General features: G+C 49.1%; 5 protein-coding genes across 5 annotated transcripts; 3 read left to right on the top strand and 2 right to left on the bottom strand.

Annotated features, from left to right (window-relative positions):
- Window positions 1-1,431: 1,431 nt before the first annotated feature.
- On the bottom strand, window positions 1,432-3,718 carry FOBCDRAFT_38245 (uncharacterized protein). Its single transcript, XM_031185023.3, has 4 exons — window positions 3,589-3,718; window positions 2,738-3,463; window positions 2,314-2,685; window positions 1,432-2,263 (listed from the first exon to the last, which is right to left on the bottom strand). Exons 1-4 carry the CDS (start codon window positions 3,597-3,599, stop codon window positions 1,678-1,680), a joined length of 1,695 nt encoding a protein of 564 aa, XP_031040665.1. The 5' UTR covers window positions 3,600-3,718; the 3' UTR covers window positions 1,432-1,677.
- Window positions 3,719-4,337: 619 nt separating this feature from the next.
- On the top strand, window positions 4,338-6,704 carry FOBCDRAFT_224445 (Alpha/Beta hydrolase protein). The gene has a single exon (XM_031185024.3). It carries the CDS (start codon window positions 4,428-4,430, stop codon window positions 6,324-6,326), a length of 1,899 nt encoding a protein of 632 aa, XP_031040666.3. The 5' UTR covers window positions 4,338-4,427; the 3' UTR covers window positions 6,327-6,704.
- A 137-nt stretch (window positions 6,705-6,841) lies between these two features.
- FOBCDRAFT_224446 (YL1 nuclear protein-domain-containing protein) lies at window positions 6,842-9,763 on the top strand. Its single transcript, XM_031185025.3, has 2 exons — window positions 6,842-8,949; window positions 9,001-9,763. Exons 1-2 carry the CDS (start codon window positions 6,987-6,989, stop codon window positions 9,585-9,587), a joined length of 2,550 nt encoding a protein of 849 aa, XP_031040667.2. The 5' UTR covers window positions 6,842-6,986; the 3' UTR covers window positions 9,588-9,763.
- A 509-nt stretch (window positions 9,764-10,272) lies between these two features.
- On the bottom strand, window positions 10,273-11,710 carry FOBCDRAFT_38258 (uncharacterized protein). The gene has a single exon (XM_054704733.2). The coding sequence runs from the start codon at window positions 11,507-11,509 to the stop codon at window positions 10,304-10,306; it is 1,206 nt and encodes a 401-aa protein (XP_054560708.1). The 5' UTR covers window positions 11,510-11,710; the 3' UTR covers window positions 10,273-10,303.
- A 3,541-nt stretch (window positions 11,711-15,251) lies between these two features.
- FOBCDRAFT_224452 (uncharacterized protein) lies at window positions 15,252-15,922 on the top strand. The gene has a single exon (XM_059609656.1). The coding sequence runs from the start codon at window positions 15,424-15,426 to the stop codon at window positions 15,820-15,822; it is 399 nt and encodes a 132-aa protein (XP_059467245.1). The 5' UTR covers window positions 15,252-15,423; the 3' UTR covers window positions 15,823-15,922.
- Window positions 15,923-16,854: the final 932 nt, after the last annotated feature.

Raw genomic sequence — 16,854 nt, forward strand, 5'->3', positions numbered from 1 at the left:
TTGTTCTGCAGAAGACAGCGATAGCGAGCGTTCCTAAGAACCCTCGAAGGGTCAGATCATGGATATTCGACCCAAACAAAACTCCTCTTTGACTGACGGGGCCTTCTGTTATAGGACCCAGGCATTATTTGTGATACCCTCCAGGCTCCATGCTCCAGGTACCCCTGATCCTCGGTTCTGCAGGCCGAGTAGCCGGTCGTTCAGGTTGTCAGAACCCTCTCGTGCATTATCGCTGACGGGACACAAATGTTCATCTGCAGTCTCCCATCCTTCACACGACAATTACATACACATTTCCAAGGTGACCCAACCAACGGCCCGGCCAATTCAATGCACTGACTCGGATACGGCCCCCCTTTGAACCCACGTCGGAGCCGGAGTGTGTGAGCTGTCACATACTAATGCGGTAATACCTGAAAATAATTTTTTTCTTTTTCATTTATTGCGCTGTTACGCTGAACTTCGGCAGAAGCAAAACTTCGCTTACATCCCTGGCCCCGGCTGATCTGATCTTTGTCCAAACCTTAAACGACAAGGTCTTGGACCTTTGAATGGCACCTTTTTCTCTCCAAATATGCCCAATAATACGAGACTTGATTTTTACCCCTCGGATTTCGTTACTATTACCAGAAAGGGTAATTTCCATGACACCAAATCTTGGTGGATTGAGCTGATGAACATCACCACGATGCTTTGATATTAGATCACCTCCAACCTACCACTAACATGTAGGCATTGTAAGAGTTCTACGTACCTCAGCTTGCGGAACCTCAGTCTCTTAACCTGTCATCGCCGATCAAGGGCCACCCCTGATCGTCGGAGCCAAACCGAGAACGTTCAGCAACTATCCGTCTCCACCTATAGAATCAGCAAGACTCGCATTGGGTGTACAGGAACGCACACGAGAGTGCAGGATCGTGATCTACAGTAAGCAGCCAGCCTTCCGGAGAATATCCATCCATGTTTTCTTTTCTTCAGCAGAATTGTTAGCTACTGTACCTATTTACGTATTTGCCTTGGCACTCGTGGGAGCACTATAACAGAGACTGATACGATGGTAATTAGACTGTTCGTTGTAAAGCCGATGATAAGATTTTATGGGGGGGCTCTCTTGATAGTCGTCACTAGCTCCTTGCGGCTGACAAGTGACGGGGGGAATATAAATATACCCCTCTCCAGGTGACGAGAACAAGGAATACCCCAGATGGCTCGATCAATTACGAGCCTGTAGTAGATATATTACAGGCTAAAGGACATCCGAGGCTCTTTCAAATCGATGATTTATTATTGTGTGTTAATGAATAAACTTCCATAAAAAAGAAACTCAGACGTAAAGCATGCTTAAATTCATCTAGCCTCAATCGATCTAGTCTGGTCTACTATATGCCAATGCCATGGATGTCATGACCAATGCTCACCGCAAAGTTATTCTGAACATGAGTCGTGCAGAGAGACAGCTTGCTGACCAAACTGTCAAAGCGGAAATAATTGTAATTGGTAACAGTTACTACTACATGAACCCAGGTAGAGGTGTGAAATCGTCTTTCTAGCCCGAACGCCTTTGGTATCTCAGTCTCCAAGACTAAGAGTTTTCCCCAGTCCCGCTCCCATTAAACTGCTCACGTGTCTCACTTCAACGACACACACGCTCCGTAACCACATATGCCTATGCTACGTTTAACCTGTCTTCTTCTTCTTCTTAGGACGCTCCTCTTCGGCGTCCTCGTCATCATCATCCCGTTCCTCATCTTCATCTACATTGCTCTCGTCACTGCCTGAGCCAGAGCTCTCGTGGGCGCTGTCGTACTCCTCTGCTACATCGCTTTCGCTATCAGTTCGGAAGTCCTCATCCACGCTCTCCTCATCCTCGTCAGCGGAGCCACGGTCGGCCTTCGCGGCAACTTCGTCCTCGGAGTCATCCATCTGCTGATCGAGGGCGGCAGCAAGGAGGTTGGCATCCTCATCAATCTCGTTCTTGACCCGCAGACCCTTGAGCTTGAAGAAGGTTTCAAGGGCCTTGAGGTCCTCACGGCTGATATTGCTGAACTGGGACGAGCCGGCACCATTCTTGAGAAGAACTGTGATGTCAAATGTCGACAGCGCTGAAACAGCTCCGCTGACACGCGAGAAAGTAACCGATTGTGTCTGCTCGTAGGCGATGTAGACAGCGGGCTTGGGCACAAACATGAATGCCTTCTCCAGACAGTAGAGGAAACCCTCGCTTGCTTTGATAGAGCACTTGATGCCATATTGGTTGCGGTGTCTGCACGCGAGTCAGTAATTTTATGATGCAGCAGAAAACAGGGGACGTACGTGATAAAGTCCTTGGCAGGGGATGAAATCTTTCTGTTACCTAGACCGCGGAAGATCTTGGCGACAACTTGGTGGAGAGGTTCCTCGTAATGAGGTTCCAGCTTGTCTTGGTACTTGCTCTTAAGCTCGTCCTCGTTCAAGTTAAGGTCAATAGTGACTTCCTCGTCCTTCTTAAATTGCATGACAACGAAAGGATATCGCGTTTGACCTTGACGTAGGGGCGGGTCCAGACCCATGACAAGCATGTAGTGCACCTCGTCAGGCTTTGGAAGTACCATGAACTTCTTGATGGCCTCGTATTGAATCTTGTAGTCGTAGGTTTTGCCTCGGAGTCGGAAAGAGGCTTCGTACATGTCGATATCGAAACGACCTCTATAGACAACGTATTAGCGTGCACACAAAAGAGGCAGAAAACTGGACATACCTGGGCGTGAGATGTAGGACATCCAGGAAAGTGGCGATAGTATCACCAGCAGTCTCACCAATCTCAGCCTTGTCAATCAGAGTCTCATAAAACAGAGTAGCGGCATTCTTTTCCTGCTCGTCGTTACCGGCATCACTGCCTGCGTCCTCTCCTTCAGCCTCCTTGCGGGTGGTAACACCAGGAATGTAGAATCGCATCTCGACAAGCTGATCTCGACCAGCGGCAGCCTTGGATCCTTTCGACCTGGCACCACCCAGCTGGGCATTAGCACCCGTATCAGGGAGTGCCATCTCTACAGCCACCTCGTTGCGGCCAGCGAGGTTGGTGTTTCCAATTTCCGAGTAGGCCAATTCGAATGCGGGTCGGTTTTGGACGCTGAATGTGAGTTCGGACTTGGAAAACTCGGCTTTGCCCCAGTTCCAGCCTCGTAGAGCATGCTCCTTGCTCTCAAGGACGGTGCTGTACCAGTTCTTGAACACCTTGGCAAGGCGGTCGTAATCTTCTTGTTGAAAGCCATCGAGCTGGATTATGCCGGACTTGGCGCGCTGTACAATCTTGATTTCATAGCCCTTGGCGGCGCGACTCCATTGTGCAGAGGCGATGTTGTTATGATCGAGGGTAAAGGTATCGCCGCCGCCCGCAGGCTTCCATCCAAAACCGGTCTCTGCGAATCTGCACTTTCCACTCTCCTTGGAGAGGTCCAAGTAGATGTTATCGAAGCTCTCGCTGTAATTTTGATGACTTTGTTAGCTAGCTGTTGCTGCGGCAATGCTTATGAGGGCCATCAAAGGATCGAGCAAGTACAAGATCTGTGACGAGTAGAAAAGGGGTAATTGTGAGAAATTACATACATAGCAGTCATTTCGGCGACTGATAGAAAGCTTTATATGTGCAGAAATATGCTGTGACAAGAAGATGTTGTCTTCCTTGTGAGGTGACGATGTGTTATGATGCAAGGCACGGTTTAGTCTGAAATTTGAGTGCACCCTCAGCCAAAGGTTCAGGTCGCGGTCGGCGCGCGTCTTCACGCGGCCACTATAAAATGCTCCACTTTTGTTATGTGTTACTCCAGGTCTCACTGGTTGAGTGCATTAACACAAAGACATAGATACCGAGACATGGAACCTTATAACACAGGTAGACAGCTTGAGGCCCAGGTTTGAAATGGTTATCAAATGAGAAAACTGAAATTCAATTACGCTGTGGCACCCACGTCTCTCTGTAAGTTCTTAGGTTTCTACTCACGGTAAGAACAGCCAAATTGCGGGTGACTACAAATAACTATCCATGATCAAGTCGAACTTGATAGGTCCTTAAGAACACCACGAGCTAATACTATGATATCTTTGTAAATATTGCGTAGAAATAGATAGAATGAGGTACACAATGTAGTTAGCATGTGAATTCAACCAAATCGACGAAATGGCAAGTCATCGCCGAGTCCTTAGGCCCCGTGCACTATTAGTTCCCCAACATTGCCTACGTCGGCCCCCCATGTGACTCTTTCTCCGGTCTCCAGTCTCCACTTCCAGCGATAACGTGCATAACATCATAGGCTTGATAACAGTCGCCGCCTTCATTCATCCATCTTCATGATCTACTAATATCAATACCTTTCTCTACTTTCCATCAACATACTCAACAAACTTCAATCCAAATCGTATATGCGTTTTCCCTTCTGCTCAGTAGGATGGTCAATACCGTCATGACAACAAATCGCCACTCCCGACTGTCGGGCTTTCGATGCGCCTCGACTGGCCGCGTAACCGCTGCCCTGTTGCTATCCTTCCTCGCCTTCTCGCCATCATCTGCTCACAATAACATCGGCGACCGATTTCACGACGACGTCCTATTACCTCCTGGGCCAGCACTTCCAGTATCGCCAGAAGTTCCTGCACCCGCTGAGCATACCTTCAGCCTTCGGCACATCTACCATCATGGCACACATCTCCACCCAGGCCTCCATCGGAAGCGAGATGTTTTTCATGACGAGTCAAGGGTCTACCTAGCTGCAGAAGACGAATATGGCGAATATGATGTCTCTCGATTAAAAGCCAAGAGCCGTTCCCAGACAATCCAGCGTCTAGTAGACCGAAGGCCATCTGTCGTCGACCCTATGGTTGCCGAGTCTCGGCAGAGAGGATATGCAGCCGTGCTTGATGCATCGGCATGGACTATGGATCAGGTTTCTTCACCCGATATCAAAGATAAGGACACTGTTTTGACTTTGGCTATTATGACGGCCAACGCGTATGTCAAGGATGAAACAGAAACCGATTGGGAAGATGTAGGAGAAAGATGGAACCGCAGCGCAGATTTCGGATGGGAGTCTGATGGTCTTCGCGGCCATATTTTTGTTGACGATACAAACTCGACTATTGTCATCGGATTAAAAGGCACGTCGATGGCTGTTTTTGATGGAGAAGGCACCACAACTAATGACAAGGTCAACGACAACCTCTTCTTCAGCTGCTGTTGTGCCCAACAAGGTCAGTGGACCTGGCATCAAGTCTGTGATTGTGCCACAGGCACGTATTCATGCAACAACACTTGTGTTGTCCAGGCTCTAAGGGAAGAGAATCGCTACTACGGCGCTGCCCGCGAACTATACTCAAATGTCACAGAACTCTATCCTGATGCGCAAGTCTGGCTTACAGGGCACTCGCTTGGTGGCGCCGTCACCTCGATGCTGGGTATGACATATGGTCTTCCCGTCGTCACATTTGAAGCCGTCCCAGAGGCGCTTCCAGCTTCCAGACTAGGTCTGCCCGTTCCTCCTGGTGCTAGTGCCGACTATCCCCAAATGCGCGAGAACACAGGCACATTCCATTTTGGTCACACCGCAGACCCTGTCTATATCGGAACATGCAATGGCGCAACAGCTTCTTGCACCTATGGTGGCTATGCTATGGAAAGCGCATGCCATGCTGGCTATGAATGTGTGTACGACGTTGTCGCCGATAAGGGATGGAGGGTCGGAATTGGTACACATCGGATCCGTTCTGTCATTGACGATGTCATCAAGAAGTACGATGGTGTTCCCGAGTGCAGACGAACTCCTGAATGTAGGGACTGTGCTCAATGGAAGATGTACGAAAGCAATGGCACCGAAACCACCACAACATCATCCTCACCAACCTCGACCTCCATGACTACCCGTACTCGGACCCGCACATCAACTTGTGAGACGCCCGGCTGGTGGGGTTGTCTTGACAAGACCACACCCGCCTCGACCACAACCTCGACTACGTCGACTTCTACGTCTACCTGCAAGACTCCTGGCTGGTTTGGGTGCAAGGATAAGACGACTACTGAGAGCAGCACTACAACGACCGTAGATGCTACTCCTACGACGACTTGCCATACTCCTGGAAGGTTCTGGGGCTGCCGCGATGAAGTTGAGGCCACAACAACAGCTGAACCTGGCCAGGTTACGAACGTGCCTGTTACGGCCGCGCCCACAGGTACAACGGAAGACGTTCCTAGCACGAGTGTGCCAGAAAGTCAGAGATGTCTCACTCGTAGCTGGTTTGGGTTATGCAAGGAGTGGGCTGTTGAAGACATGGAATTTGCCCCAGATGAGATGTAGGAATCGGCACTGAGAGGTCCAATTCTATCAGTAACGTCCAGACCAACTCTCGTATCTCGTACATCGATCACTGGTCGAAGCGACACGCACCTCTGCCTGTTATAGCGGCTTGGTTTCTGTTTTTCTCTCTCTTGTCCGGGCACTTGGCTGCGATATAGAGGGACTCGCTCAGCGGTTAGCCATGATAAGTTTAGTATTTTAGATACACTCATGTAAATCATGAGGATGGAGTTTTTGTTTGGTACACTGGAGGACACGGCGTTTGATTAGGTACGAATGGCCGGGCTACAGTTTTGAACACATGCGATCTACACATGAGACTCGCACATTTAGACGAATGAAATATATTATAATATCAGAATAAATTGTATTAAATTATTCACAATTTATTGTTGTACAGTGCCTCGCCAGCATGTGTCACTGGAACGCACCTATCATATTACACCGTCTGTCATGATGTCAGCAGCCTAAAAAATCCATCCAAATCTAGTCTTCTCCCTACCAAAAAACGCGTTCGTCAACCTGGCATCTTTAGCTTGAATTCCATCAGTCGACAAAACCACGACACAACACCTCTCCATTATATCAACTTGGATATCGTCTAAAATACGCAATGTGATATCTTTACGCTTATTTCGTTCCGACAATCGATAACTCGCGATGGAAACGGAATCCAAACCGTCCGATATGGGGACTCCCTTGTCTTCCACATTATCCAGCCTCAGTGACAGCGACAGTGACGCTGAAGTTTCGAAGACTGCTGGCCCCAATACCGACACCAATAGCCAGAAAAACAACGAAGACACAGTAGAATGGCTTGCTACAACTCGAAAGCGCCGTTCGACCGCCGGCAATCGAATGAAGTCGATGCTCGCCAACGAGGAACCCGATTCAGATCTCGAACTGCTTTTCGCCGAAGATGAGAACGACCAGGGTTTCTCCGATGCTGAAGAGAACGGTTCGGATGTCCAGATGGACTCTTCAGACGATGAAGACGAGAACGACAATAATGATGATGACCTCGAGGGCGAGAAGGAATTGGAAAAGCAGGCCAAGGAACGTCGCGCTGCTCAGCGCAAGCGAAAGGCGCAAGAAGCCATCCCTGCCAAATTCCGCAAGAAAGTCCGTATCGACCCTACGACGAGAACGCCTGCACCTGCGAAGCCTGCGCCACGACCTAAGAAGAAATCTGAGCGCACTTCATGGCTGCCGTCTGCCGCGGACCTACCGACACGAGCCTCTTCCCGCCAAACGACTCGACTCTCCAAGGAGCAATTACATCAACAAATGGTGGAGCGAGAGGCGCGCCGGATAAAACAGTTGGCTCAAATGCAGAAGAAAGCTGCCAAGTTGGAGGCGATGAAGAAACCACCCATGACTCAGGAGGAGCGATTACGAGAGGCAGCCATTGTTGAGAAGCGCAATAGCAAGAGTTTGAATCGCTGGGAGGAGGCTGAGAAACAGCGTGAGGAAGAACGTCGAGCGAAATTGGCGGCACTTCATAACAGAACGTTGAAGGGGCCTGTTATTACATTTTGGAGTGGCATTGGTGAATGGATGGGAAGGCATATGGTGATTGAGGAGCCTGCCAAGGAGAAGAGGAAGAGAGGCGAGAAGGCAAAGGGTAAGGATAAAGACAAGGAGAAAGCTGGTCCAACGGAGGACAAGAAGGAGGACGGTCAAAATGGCACGCCAGCTGCCAATGGCGAGATTGCCAACACCAAAGAGGGATCGCAACCTTCACAGGACAAACCACCAAGCATAGCGTCAGCAGAGCCTTTAGCAGCCTCCGATTCTAAAGACACGAACCCCGCTACTCCTACTAAACCTGTTGAAGATATCACGAAACCCACAGATGCACCTTCAACTTCAGAGACTAGCGATGCTCCTCCAGCGGTTCCCAAGACTGAAGACATCCCTTCTCCGATGACTATGCCACCACCACCTCAACCGCCGCCTACACCTCCAAGCAGTTTGGCTGCTCCAGCTCCTCCAACATCGACCTTCGTGCCAGCTCCAAGCCCTCCTCGAGCTCAGGATCCTCCACCAAGTGGCCTCGCTGCACCACCCCCGCCTCCACCTACGCCCGCTGGGTCAGCATCAACGACAAATTCCTTCGTGGCTCCTCCGTCAGGACTATCTCGTCCACCAGATTCTAAACCATCTGGCGTTCTAGCAGCGCCTATACTTGCTCCTCCTCCAGGTATTGGTATCAGCGGAAATGCACCCCCTATGATGGGCTACGGCAATCCCAAATCCAATGTCCTGGCACCACCAAATACGTCTCAAGGGGCCATGCCTCCTACACTCGCTGCAACTGCTCCTCTTCATAACACTCCGTCAACTATCTCACCCCCTCCATCAAAACCTTCAACAGGAGTTACACCCATATCTTCTACAACAAATATTCAACCCAAAACTATCACGCCCGCTCTCCCTACCAAATCTACCAGTCCCGACACTCCCGCTGTAACCCAAGCCCCCGACTCTCAAACTCAACCTCCTCAGCCTTCAACCGGAGCCCGCAATGCCATAGTCTTCCAAAACTTTGACGACAACGCCCTCAAGGATCGTAGCATTCAGACGCAGATCATCTTTGGCCGCAAGATGAATAAGCTTTCCAGTAAGTTTACATGGATCTTCAATAAACGTCACGTTCTCTAACCATGTTCAGAACCTTCTCCTGCGCCTCTCTGCGTAATCACAAATCATCCCGCTCGGTATCGGGATCCGCGTACCGGTCTTCCTTATTACAATGCCTATGCGTATCGGGAGATCCAACGCCTTACCCGAGGCGAGTACCGATGGAGCCATATCCTTGGTGCTTGGGTCGGTAGCGGAACATATGCTGCACGAGGCGTCCCCGAACGCTTCCTGAACCCTGACAAGAAGGGGCCTGAGAAGAAATCTACACCTGACGAGGGCATTAAGGGCAAAGATGCTGTCCAGGCCCCGGATCAAGCCCAGGACCCCCAAACAAATACCCCTGATGTTCCGTCGGGTATCCCGACTACTGGGCACAAGATGACTGGGGTTGGGCAAGGGGCTTCCGCACCACCAAACTCTGAGCCTAATCAGACGATACAACCCAAGATTGCGCCACCGGCAGTCACTCAGCCTACGAAGACTACGAATACAACGGCCGCAACACCAATAGCGCCAAATACTACTCCTGCTTCTGAGCCAAAAGCTCAAGCTCCAACAAACCCTCAATCAACTACCACAGGAAATCCCCCAGCACCACTTCAGACAGCTCCATAGTATTCGAGACGAATTGCATAGATCACTGTATATAGTACTTCTACTGGATAGATACAGGGCTGTTGAATCACAGGAATTGGCATGATAACACGACAGCAACTACAATATGTACCACTATGTATGAACACAACATTTTGACAGCACAAAAGCACAGCTGAGATTATTCATCGTTTGACGCGTTAACAGAAGTGTGTTAACTGGTAAAACTAGTGTTGTAGGTTGGTTATAATTGTGTCTTATCTCATCTATCAAGATTGTGCCACTTGCCGATCGCTGTCATCTACATACACATGCAGATGAGAGCAAATCAGTCCAAACCCCAATCCTCCCCTTAGGTCCAAGATTCGTGTTTCGATAACTGCCGTGTCGTCCGTCTCATGAGCCATACCACCCTTCCCTCACATACTCCTTTAGAATTCCTTTGTTACACGGCCGTCTATTTCGATTCGCCCAGATCCTTTTCTTATTACCCCTCGGGGATTGTTGTATGTTTGACATCTCGTTGAGCTGCCTATGCTTGCGCCATCCCCTCTTGTTCCTTCTAAAACGCCAAATGCAAATCCCGCTGTGTTATGTTCATCAAATGTTGAACCCAAATTTTTTGAAAACCAGTATGAAACGCCGTCGAAACAATGTTGATCATAGAGTGTGGTAGGCGCTGAAGCCAAAAATTAAGTTGTATCGCATCAGATAGTATGTGAGTATGTTGTAGCTGACTAGTTGGCCTTGGAGCCAATAACGTCAACCATCCAGCCCAGCTCGGCCGCAAAGTCATCCAGGCCGGTATCGATAGGCGCACCGAGGAAGTTCCCGCTGTCGCCGCGAGAAAGAAGCGATGGAGAGTTGACCTTGGCATAGGCTGACTGGGACTCGACAATTTTCCGTCCTTGTTCCTGAGACTCCGGGAGACTGTAGCACTCGAAGGAGTCGGTGGTAGGGGCCATGCCGGGAACAGGCTGAAATGCGAGGATGTCACTGTTGCTACTTGACACAACGTCGTCCTCATCATCGGTAAGATCAAAGAAGTTGGTTCCTTCATCTTCGGGAAAGTTTGGTGTGGCTGGCGACAAGAAGAAGCTCGTAGCAGGGTTGATTCGAGGGTTAGGGGCCCGAAGAGTCTCCAGCCTAGGTCGTGAGGGAAGCACAGCCGATGCAGGCACACCGCTGACCTCTAATAAGTCCTTCCTAGATGGTTTTGAAGGAATCAGAGGTAGCGAGCTTAAATTAGCGGCATCGCTCCTAACTGACTCGGAGGAAATAGTTCGCTTAAAGGGAGGGGGTGAGAGACGAGTGACGTAGGGCTGTCCGTCTGATGCTGCTGAAGTAGCAAAGTTATCGTCGTCATCGTTCTCGTTGTCCTCTACAACCTCTTCAGGGATGACTAGAGATGGCCTTTCACTGAGGTTAGAACCAGGGCGAGGAGGAAGATCATCAGATAGGAAGCGTCGAAGAGATTCAGGTGAGATATCTCTTGTTCGAGTACCCTCTGATGGCGTCGTGCAACGGTCGTCGATATCCTCGGCGGTACCAGACAAGTCGTTGCGGATGGGAGATCGCCCACGCTCGCCTTCAGAGTTCACCTTGCGACCGAACAAGCGCTTCCATGCCGCCGGGGCAGGTGATAATGATCGGGACGAAGACTTGTGATTTAGTGATGGAGATGAGCCAACCCGGTAGGGGATGTGGTTGGCTGGTACTGAAGGTGCAGGTCGAGGTGTGATGTACTTGGATTCGGGATTCATGGTCTTGAGATCGGTAGCACGCATAGAGGTGAGAGAAGCACTTCGCTGCCTGAGAGCCTGCTCGACAGGAACGATTAAAGTATTGACAGTTTGGCCAGGCAGGTATGGGCATGCTGTGGTTGAAGGGAGGCTAGGGTCGTGTGTCTCGACCGAGCCATCTAGCTCATACTGAAAACCCATTGTTAATATAAATGAATGACTGGATTAAGTAGTAAATAATGAATGAATGAGTGAATGAAGAATTGAAATAAGTGAGAGAGGCGATGTTGATTAAATGTGTTTGGGTGGTTGGGTAAACGAGTGTTGATGTATATAGTCGGGTTCATTAGTTTAAGGCAAGGGAGAGGAATGGGTTTGTTATGAGGTGATGTGCAATGCAATGCAATAAGATGGCATATACCGAAATGGATAGAACAACATACGTAGTAATAATAGGTATGACCCATCTTAAGACCACCGTGCCTCTTGTTGGGATACGAAGGTGCTGTGCCAGTACTTGAGCATGAGCTTGAGCTTGTTCCAGCGCCTACGCCAGCGCACGTCGCAGAAGCCGAGACGGAAACGTCGTCACAGACAATGTCACGAAAAGAATAGCAACCTCTCCACTGATCACGGCCCCGCCGGATGTCCCGTTGCATGGGGTGAGATTGGCTGAAATTGTCCCACGACCCAATAAGCTGCACGGACTGTGTCGAAGGGGGAGTTTGACTGGGGGATGCTTGTCAGCGGCCGTCGTTAAAAGCCATCGGGTGACGCCATGGAAGGGGAAATAGAAGCAAAGAAAAAGGGCAGGGAAATTGCACCAAACTGCAGTACGTTACAGCCAGCCACACGCCTTGGGGCCAAGGGGTAACAGCTGAGAAACAAACTGGTACGATAGGCTTGGACCGTATGAAATGATAGAGCTGACAATCGTGGGGAGACAAGGGAACCCTTGGATCGATCCCTAGGTAGCTGCAGATAGAGACTTCCATCTGCAATCAAACCCAGCTGTTTCCCCATTTTGATGCATACAGCATATTAGCAGTACCAAGCACTGCAGCTAGAGGCTGGCTGAGAAAGGTTCGACGCTGACTTCAGCTCCGACTTTTTACGCCCTCAGTACAAAAGAAAAACATGCGACTCAAACATTTTGTTTTTTTCCTAAACACGGCGTCCGTCTATGTCTTGAGGCACAGGCCGGGGGGGGCTGGTCGGGGACAGAGCCAGATTCAGATGATTTTCATGCGAGGGTACAAAAATAAGACAATTGAAGCATACCACGGCAAATAAGACACTTCTAGGTAATGAGTACCGATCCGGGGTAGAGAATGGAATGACAGCGTTCGATAATTGAAACACAAAGGGAATGCTGAGAGATGAAGCTGACGCAGTGGGAGTGAAAGTGGTCCAATTGCTGAAGAGAACGATTTTTGTAAAGATGGATTGGATATAATGAACCGACTCAACGGTTCCGTAGAAGGCGATCCGCAGAAGTAGTGGATCAACAATCGACCAGCGAGAGGCGAAGTAAGGGAACAAACAAGCAAACAAACGGGAAGAAAATAACAAAAGAAAGAAGAAATGGTCCGAACTCACAACAAGAAAGTGAAGAGAGTCGTTGATGGATCCATGACAGGCGAAGGGTGACAGGACCTTACTACAGTTAATATGTAGGCACCCGTTACCACAGGTCGCCGTGGGGATTAATGATGAGATTGGTACTAATCTGGGAAACCAGTCAAGATCCACGACAGCGCCTATAGGCTTTGATGCCGGGGACTCGGACAGGTCGAGATTAAGCAATAATAGGAGGCTTATGAAACACCATGAGGTGTTCGTCGCATGTTCAGATAGACGCGAAGTGGTGTTAGAGACTCTATACTGGCTGTCAATGATTGGATGTGAGCCTCTCAAATTACAGCGGATTTGGTTGTAGGTGGTTGACAGCCAATGACCTAACGAGGAGCCCTGAAAGGTGATGGGCAGTAAGCGCCGCAATGGAGTCTTGGAACAACCCTCGACGAATGTTGACGTGTACCAAGAACTGGGTAAGGTACGGAATGCGGCACAGGACGGGCGCTTAAGCGCAGGGCGTCAAAGGCAGCGCAAAAGCGAGGCAAGATGAGGATACTCGGCTATGAGACGAAGCAATGCAACAGTCGGGCACAGCGAAGTACAACAAAGGCAGGGCAAGGCGTAGACGAAGAGCCGAGGGCGGCTAGTGAAGCTGCTTGCCTGTCTGCTTGCTTGCTTGTTTGCTTGCGACGCTCGAGTAAAAGTCGTGACCTAGGAGTGGTCGATGCAAAGGTGCGCGCGGACAGTTTGGATAGTACGGTCCCACTAACAAGAGAATACGGATGGACGCAAGTGGTGAATAGACGGACTCTCGCTAGTTTGCTTTTGGGTGGTCTCAGTCTCAGTCGCAGTCTTAGACGAGGAATGAATGGGGAAAAGTAAAAAAGGGAGCCCAAAGATGCAGAATGTTAGATCGAAGAAGAAAAGAGGGTGAGACTTTTGGATGGGGAGGAGGAATATTGGATTTGAGATTGCGGAAAGAGCGGGAGAGACCCAATTCTGACCAAGATGGGGAAATAATGCTCCTTCCTTTCTTCACATTAATTACCTTACCTAGGCCTTACGTAGTTAAGAAGCCAAAGGCCTCGCCAATCTAAGGCCAGCTCGGAATAAGAAATGCCACTGTCATTGGAAGAGACAGGTAATATTTCAGCCGTGGCTATCAAGTGACAGGTCCAGTTCAGCCCAGCTCAGCCAAGTTTGAATATTGGCCTTTCCAGTTGCGATATCGTTCCGGTTCGCCAGTGAGACCAACCGAACCATGCACGAGGCGTCAAGGGGGGGCTTCTTATACATCTGGGGGTAGTATTGGCCTATTGGTCTGTTTGAGCATGCGCTATGGAATATTGCCTGCTCCTCGAAGTTTCCCGCCTTTTGATCATCGCCAATGATGGCACAGACCGCATGCGTCTGGTAAGGATCGGCATCTTCATGTCTCGGTTTGATGGTTGTCGGTCAACAACTTACAGATAAACACAAGTAGACAAAGAAAGGGCAGAGACATTCTGCATATTGTACCACAATCAACAAAGACAAAAACGACAAAGTATTCAGGGGAACAAAGGCGATCATCTGCCCGAGCACGGCATAGCGAAAGACAAGGAACCCCAAGTCTCTGGAACATTGGTCAGCCGTGATTGGTCCACTAGCCTTCTCTGATCGAACTGAGCCTGATCCCCTTAACTCGAATAGGCTCTAGTGTTCAGCCTGAGACCTGGTGGGTCAGTTTGTGGCAGGGATCTTTGTGGGGCTCAGCCAGGGTTCTGGGAACTCCTTAGCACGAAAGAAGGGCGTCATAAAAGATGGGGCAATTTATGTCTGTCAAAGTTGGTAAGCTTGCACGAATTATTCCTGACGATGAATTTCACTAATTATCACATCTTGGCAAATCAAAAGGGGAGGGACGGGTGCTGTCAAGATTGGCCAGACACATCTGCAATACAGCTCGGCAAGTTGCCAATAGTCTCCTGCAAGAGATCAGCTGGGATAAACAAATCAGTCTCTGCATTGCGACATGATGAAGCAATCAAGTCAGGATGAATCACTCTTCAGACAGAATCAAGAATTGCAGGCTCCAAAACCAATGCTACTCAGCTGTGACCAAGGGGGCAGAGAGAGTGTGAGCTCCATTCCCGGCCTCCACTAATAATACCTTGAGTGGAAATTCAGGGTCCTCTTAGCTACGGCCAGTGAAAACCTGCGCTCTGAAAACTCGCCTGAGCTGTCTTGGGAAGCGAGCGTTTAGTGCTCAAAGCTCAAGGGAGAGACAAAAAGTCGGCGGGTTTTTGACGGAAAACAGGCCAGAACCGGACAGAATGGGCCGCATGAAAGACGAGACAACAAGACGAGACAAAGCTGGTTGCGGCTTGCATTGCAGTAGGAATGGCATAACCACATGCTGTTAGCTAAGTGATATCTATCTGTTGGTGTCTGGATCAACCACGTCAGTCATCACCGTTGACAACAGCCACAAAATATCGTCAACGTTAGCAACGCCTTCTAGGTGCATATGCACAATTAATTACACAACTGACAGAATGCATGTTATCAGCTCTATTTGCTTTTTGTCTTATCTTTTGTCTTTGTCTCGGATGCATCAAGCCTACATCCGCCCTGCACCATCGTCCCCCCAACCGTATTCACTGTTTTCTTTTTTATCGATAAATCACGTCACGAAGTTCTCATGTCTGAATTTTTCCAAGAAAGTCCCATTGCCAAGTCATGCCCTTTTTTGCTTTTCATCCCGATCTCTATCTCAGCCCCAATTTCAAGAGACCCGTTTTCTGATGGAGGAATATCTCCCTCCCACCTCAAGCTTCTCCCTGAACGTGGATGTGGATACGTCAATAAGTCGAGAAAGAAAGCATTTACCAAGAAAATTGACAGTTCATCGTGACAGAACGCCAAGACGGAAAACAACAAAGGATCTTCCCTGATTGTGGCTTCGGATGTTGCGAAATTCTCTCTTCCCTCCAAACATATGGATACCTGTACAACCACGTACAGAATTTAAGGCCGAGACAATCATTCAATGACTCTCCCGGGTTCGCATGAACTCATCCCGTCCCGTCAATGTGAAGCGTGTCACAAGAACACAGGCACGCTCAATATCTGATGAACTACTCCGTACACCCAGTGAATATCGTCATCTCCGATGCCAGCTTTATCAACCGAACCTATCGGTCCGGAACTTGACTTGAGTCCTGTATTCCAAACAAGCCAAAAACGGCGCTCGACGATCTTCAATGTTTCTAGATTATCCCCAGCCGCTGTTAGCACTTCAAATTTACTTTCGAGGCTGGTGGTTCTGTCATTTCCCCCACGTAGAGAGCCTCCATCTGATCAAAGCGTTTGTTTCGTTGTTTCGTCGTTAATTAGAACCGTTGTTTGTTAGAAGCTATCCCCCTAGCCTATACTAAATTTCCATCAAGATCATAGGACTTATTAAGACTGTTTCTCGTAGAGCTGAAGTGTGGAGTTTATCTCTGTTGGAGGAAATGATGCTCGTCACCATTTCTCATCACTCTCCCAGTTTGCTGGTTCAGTGCGTATTCTTACACGTCACATACCCTCAACGTCTCAACAGATCACATATCACTTAATAGTGAGCAACGACATGCCGTTTTCATCGTAACATGGAAAAGTTGGTACTCTACGACACATGACATGCATATGATTTATCTCTTCGCAACATCGGAGACTTCTTTCTTCCTGAACAGGTCGTTTCTATAGGGTAAACCGACTGCTCACATTGAGATGGTGCTGGGTAGTCTTGATTTTAACAATTGCTGAGCGCTGCATTAGACAGTTACATTCATATGATCCCCGGTGCTAATATACGTGATACGGGAAGAGTCCTCTCGCAATCATGCGTCGAGGTCCTGGCTGTGGCCTTGCCTCAAACATTCGGTAGTACCTCTCAAATGCTCGATGTTGAAGTACCGCAGCCAATTATTTGCTCAATGATC

Source organism: Fusarium oxysporum, chromosome V (assembly GCF_013085055.1).
Source record: "Fusarium oxysporum Fo47 chromosome V, complete sequence".
In the NCBI taxonomy this organism is placed as follows: Eukaryota; Fungi; Ascomycota; class Sordariomycetes; order Hypocreales; family Nectriaceae; genus Fusarium; species Fusarium oxysporum.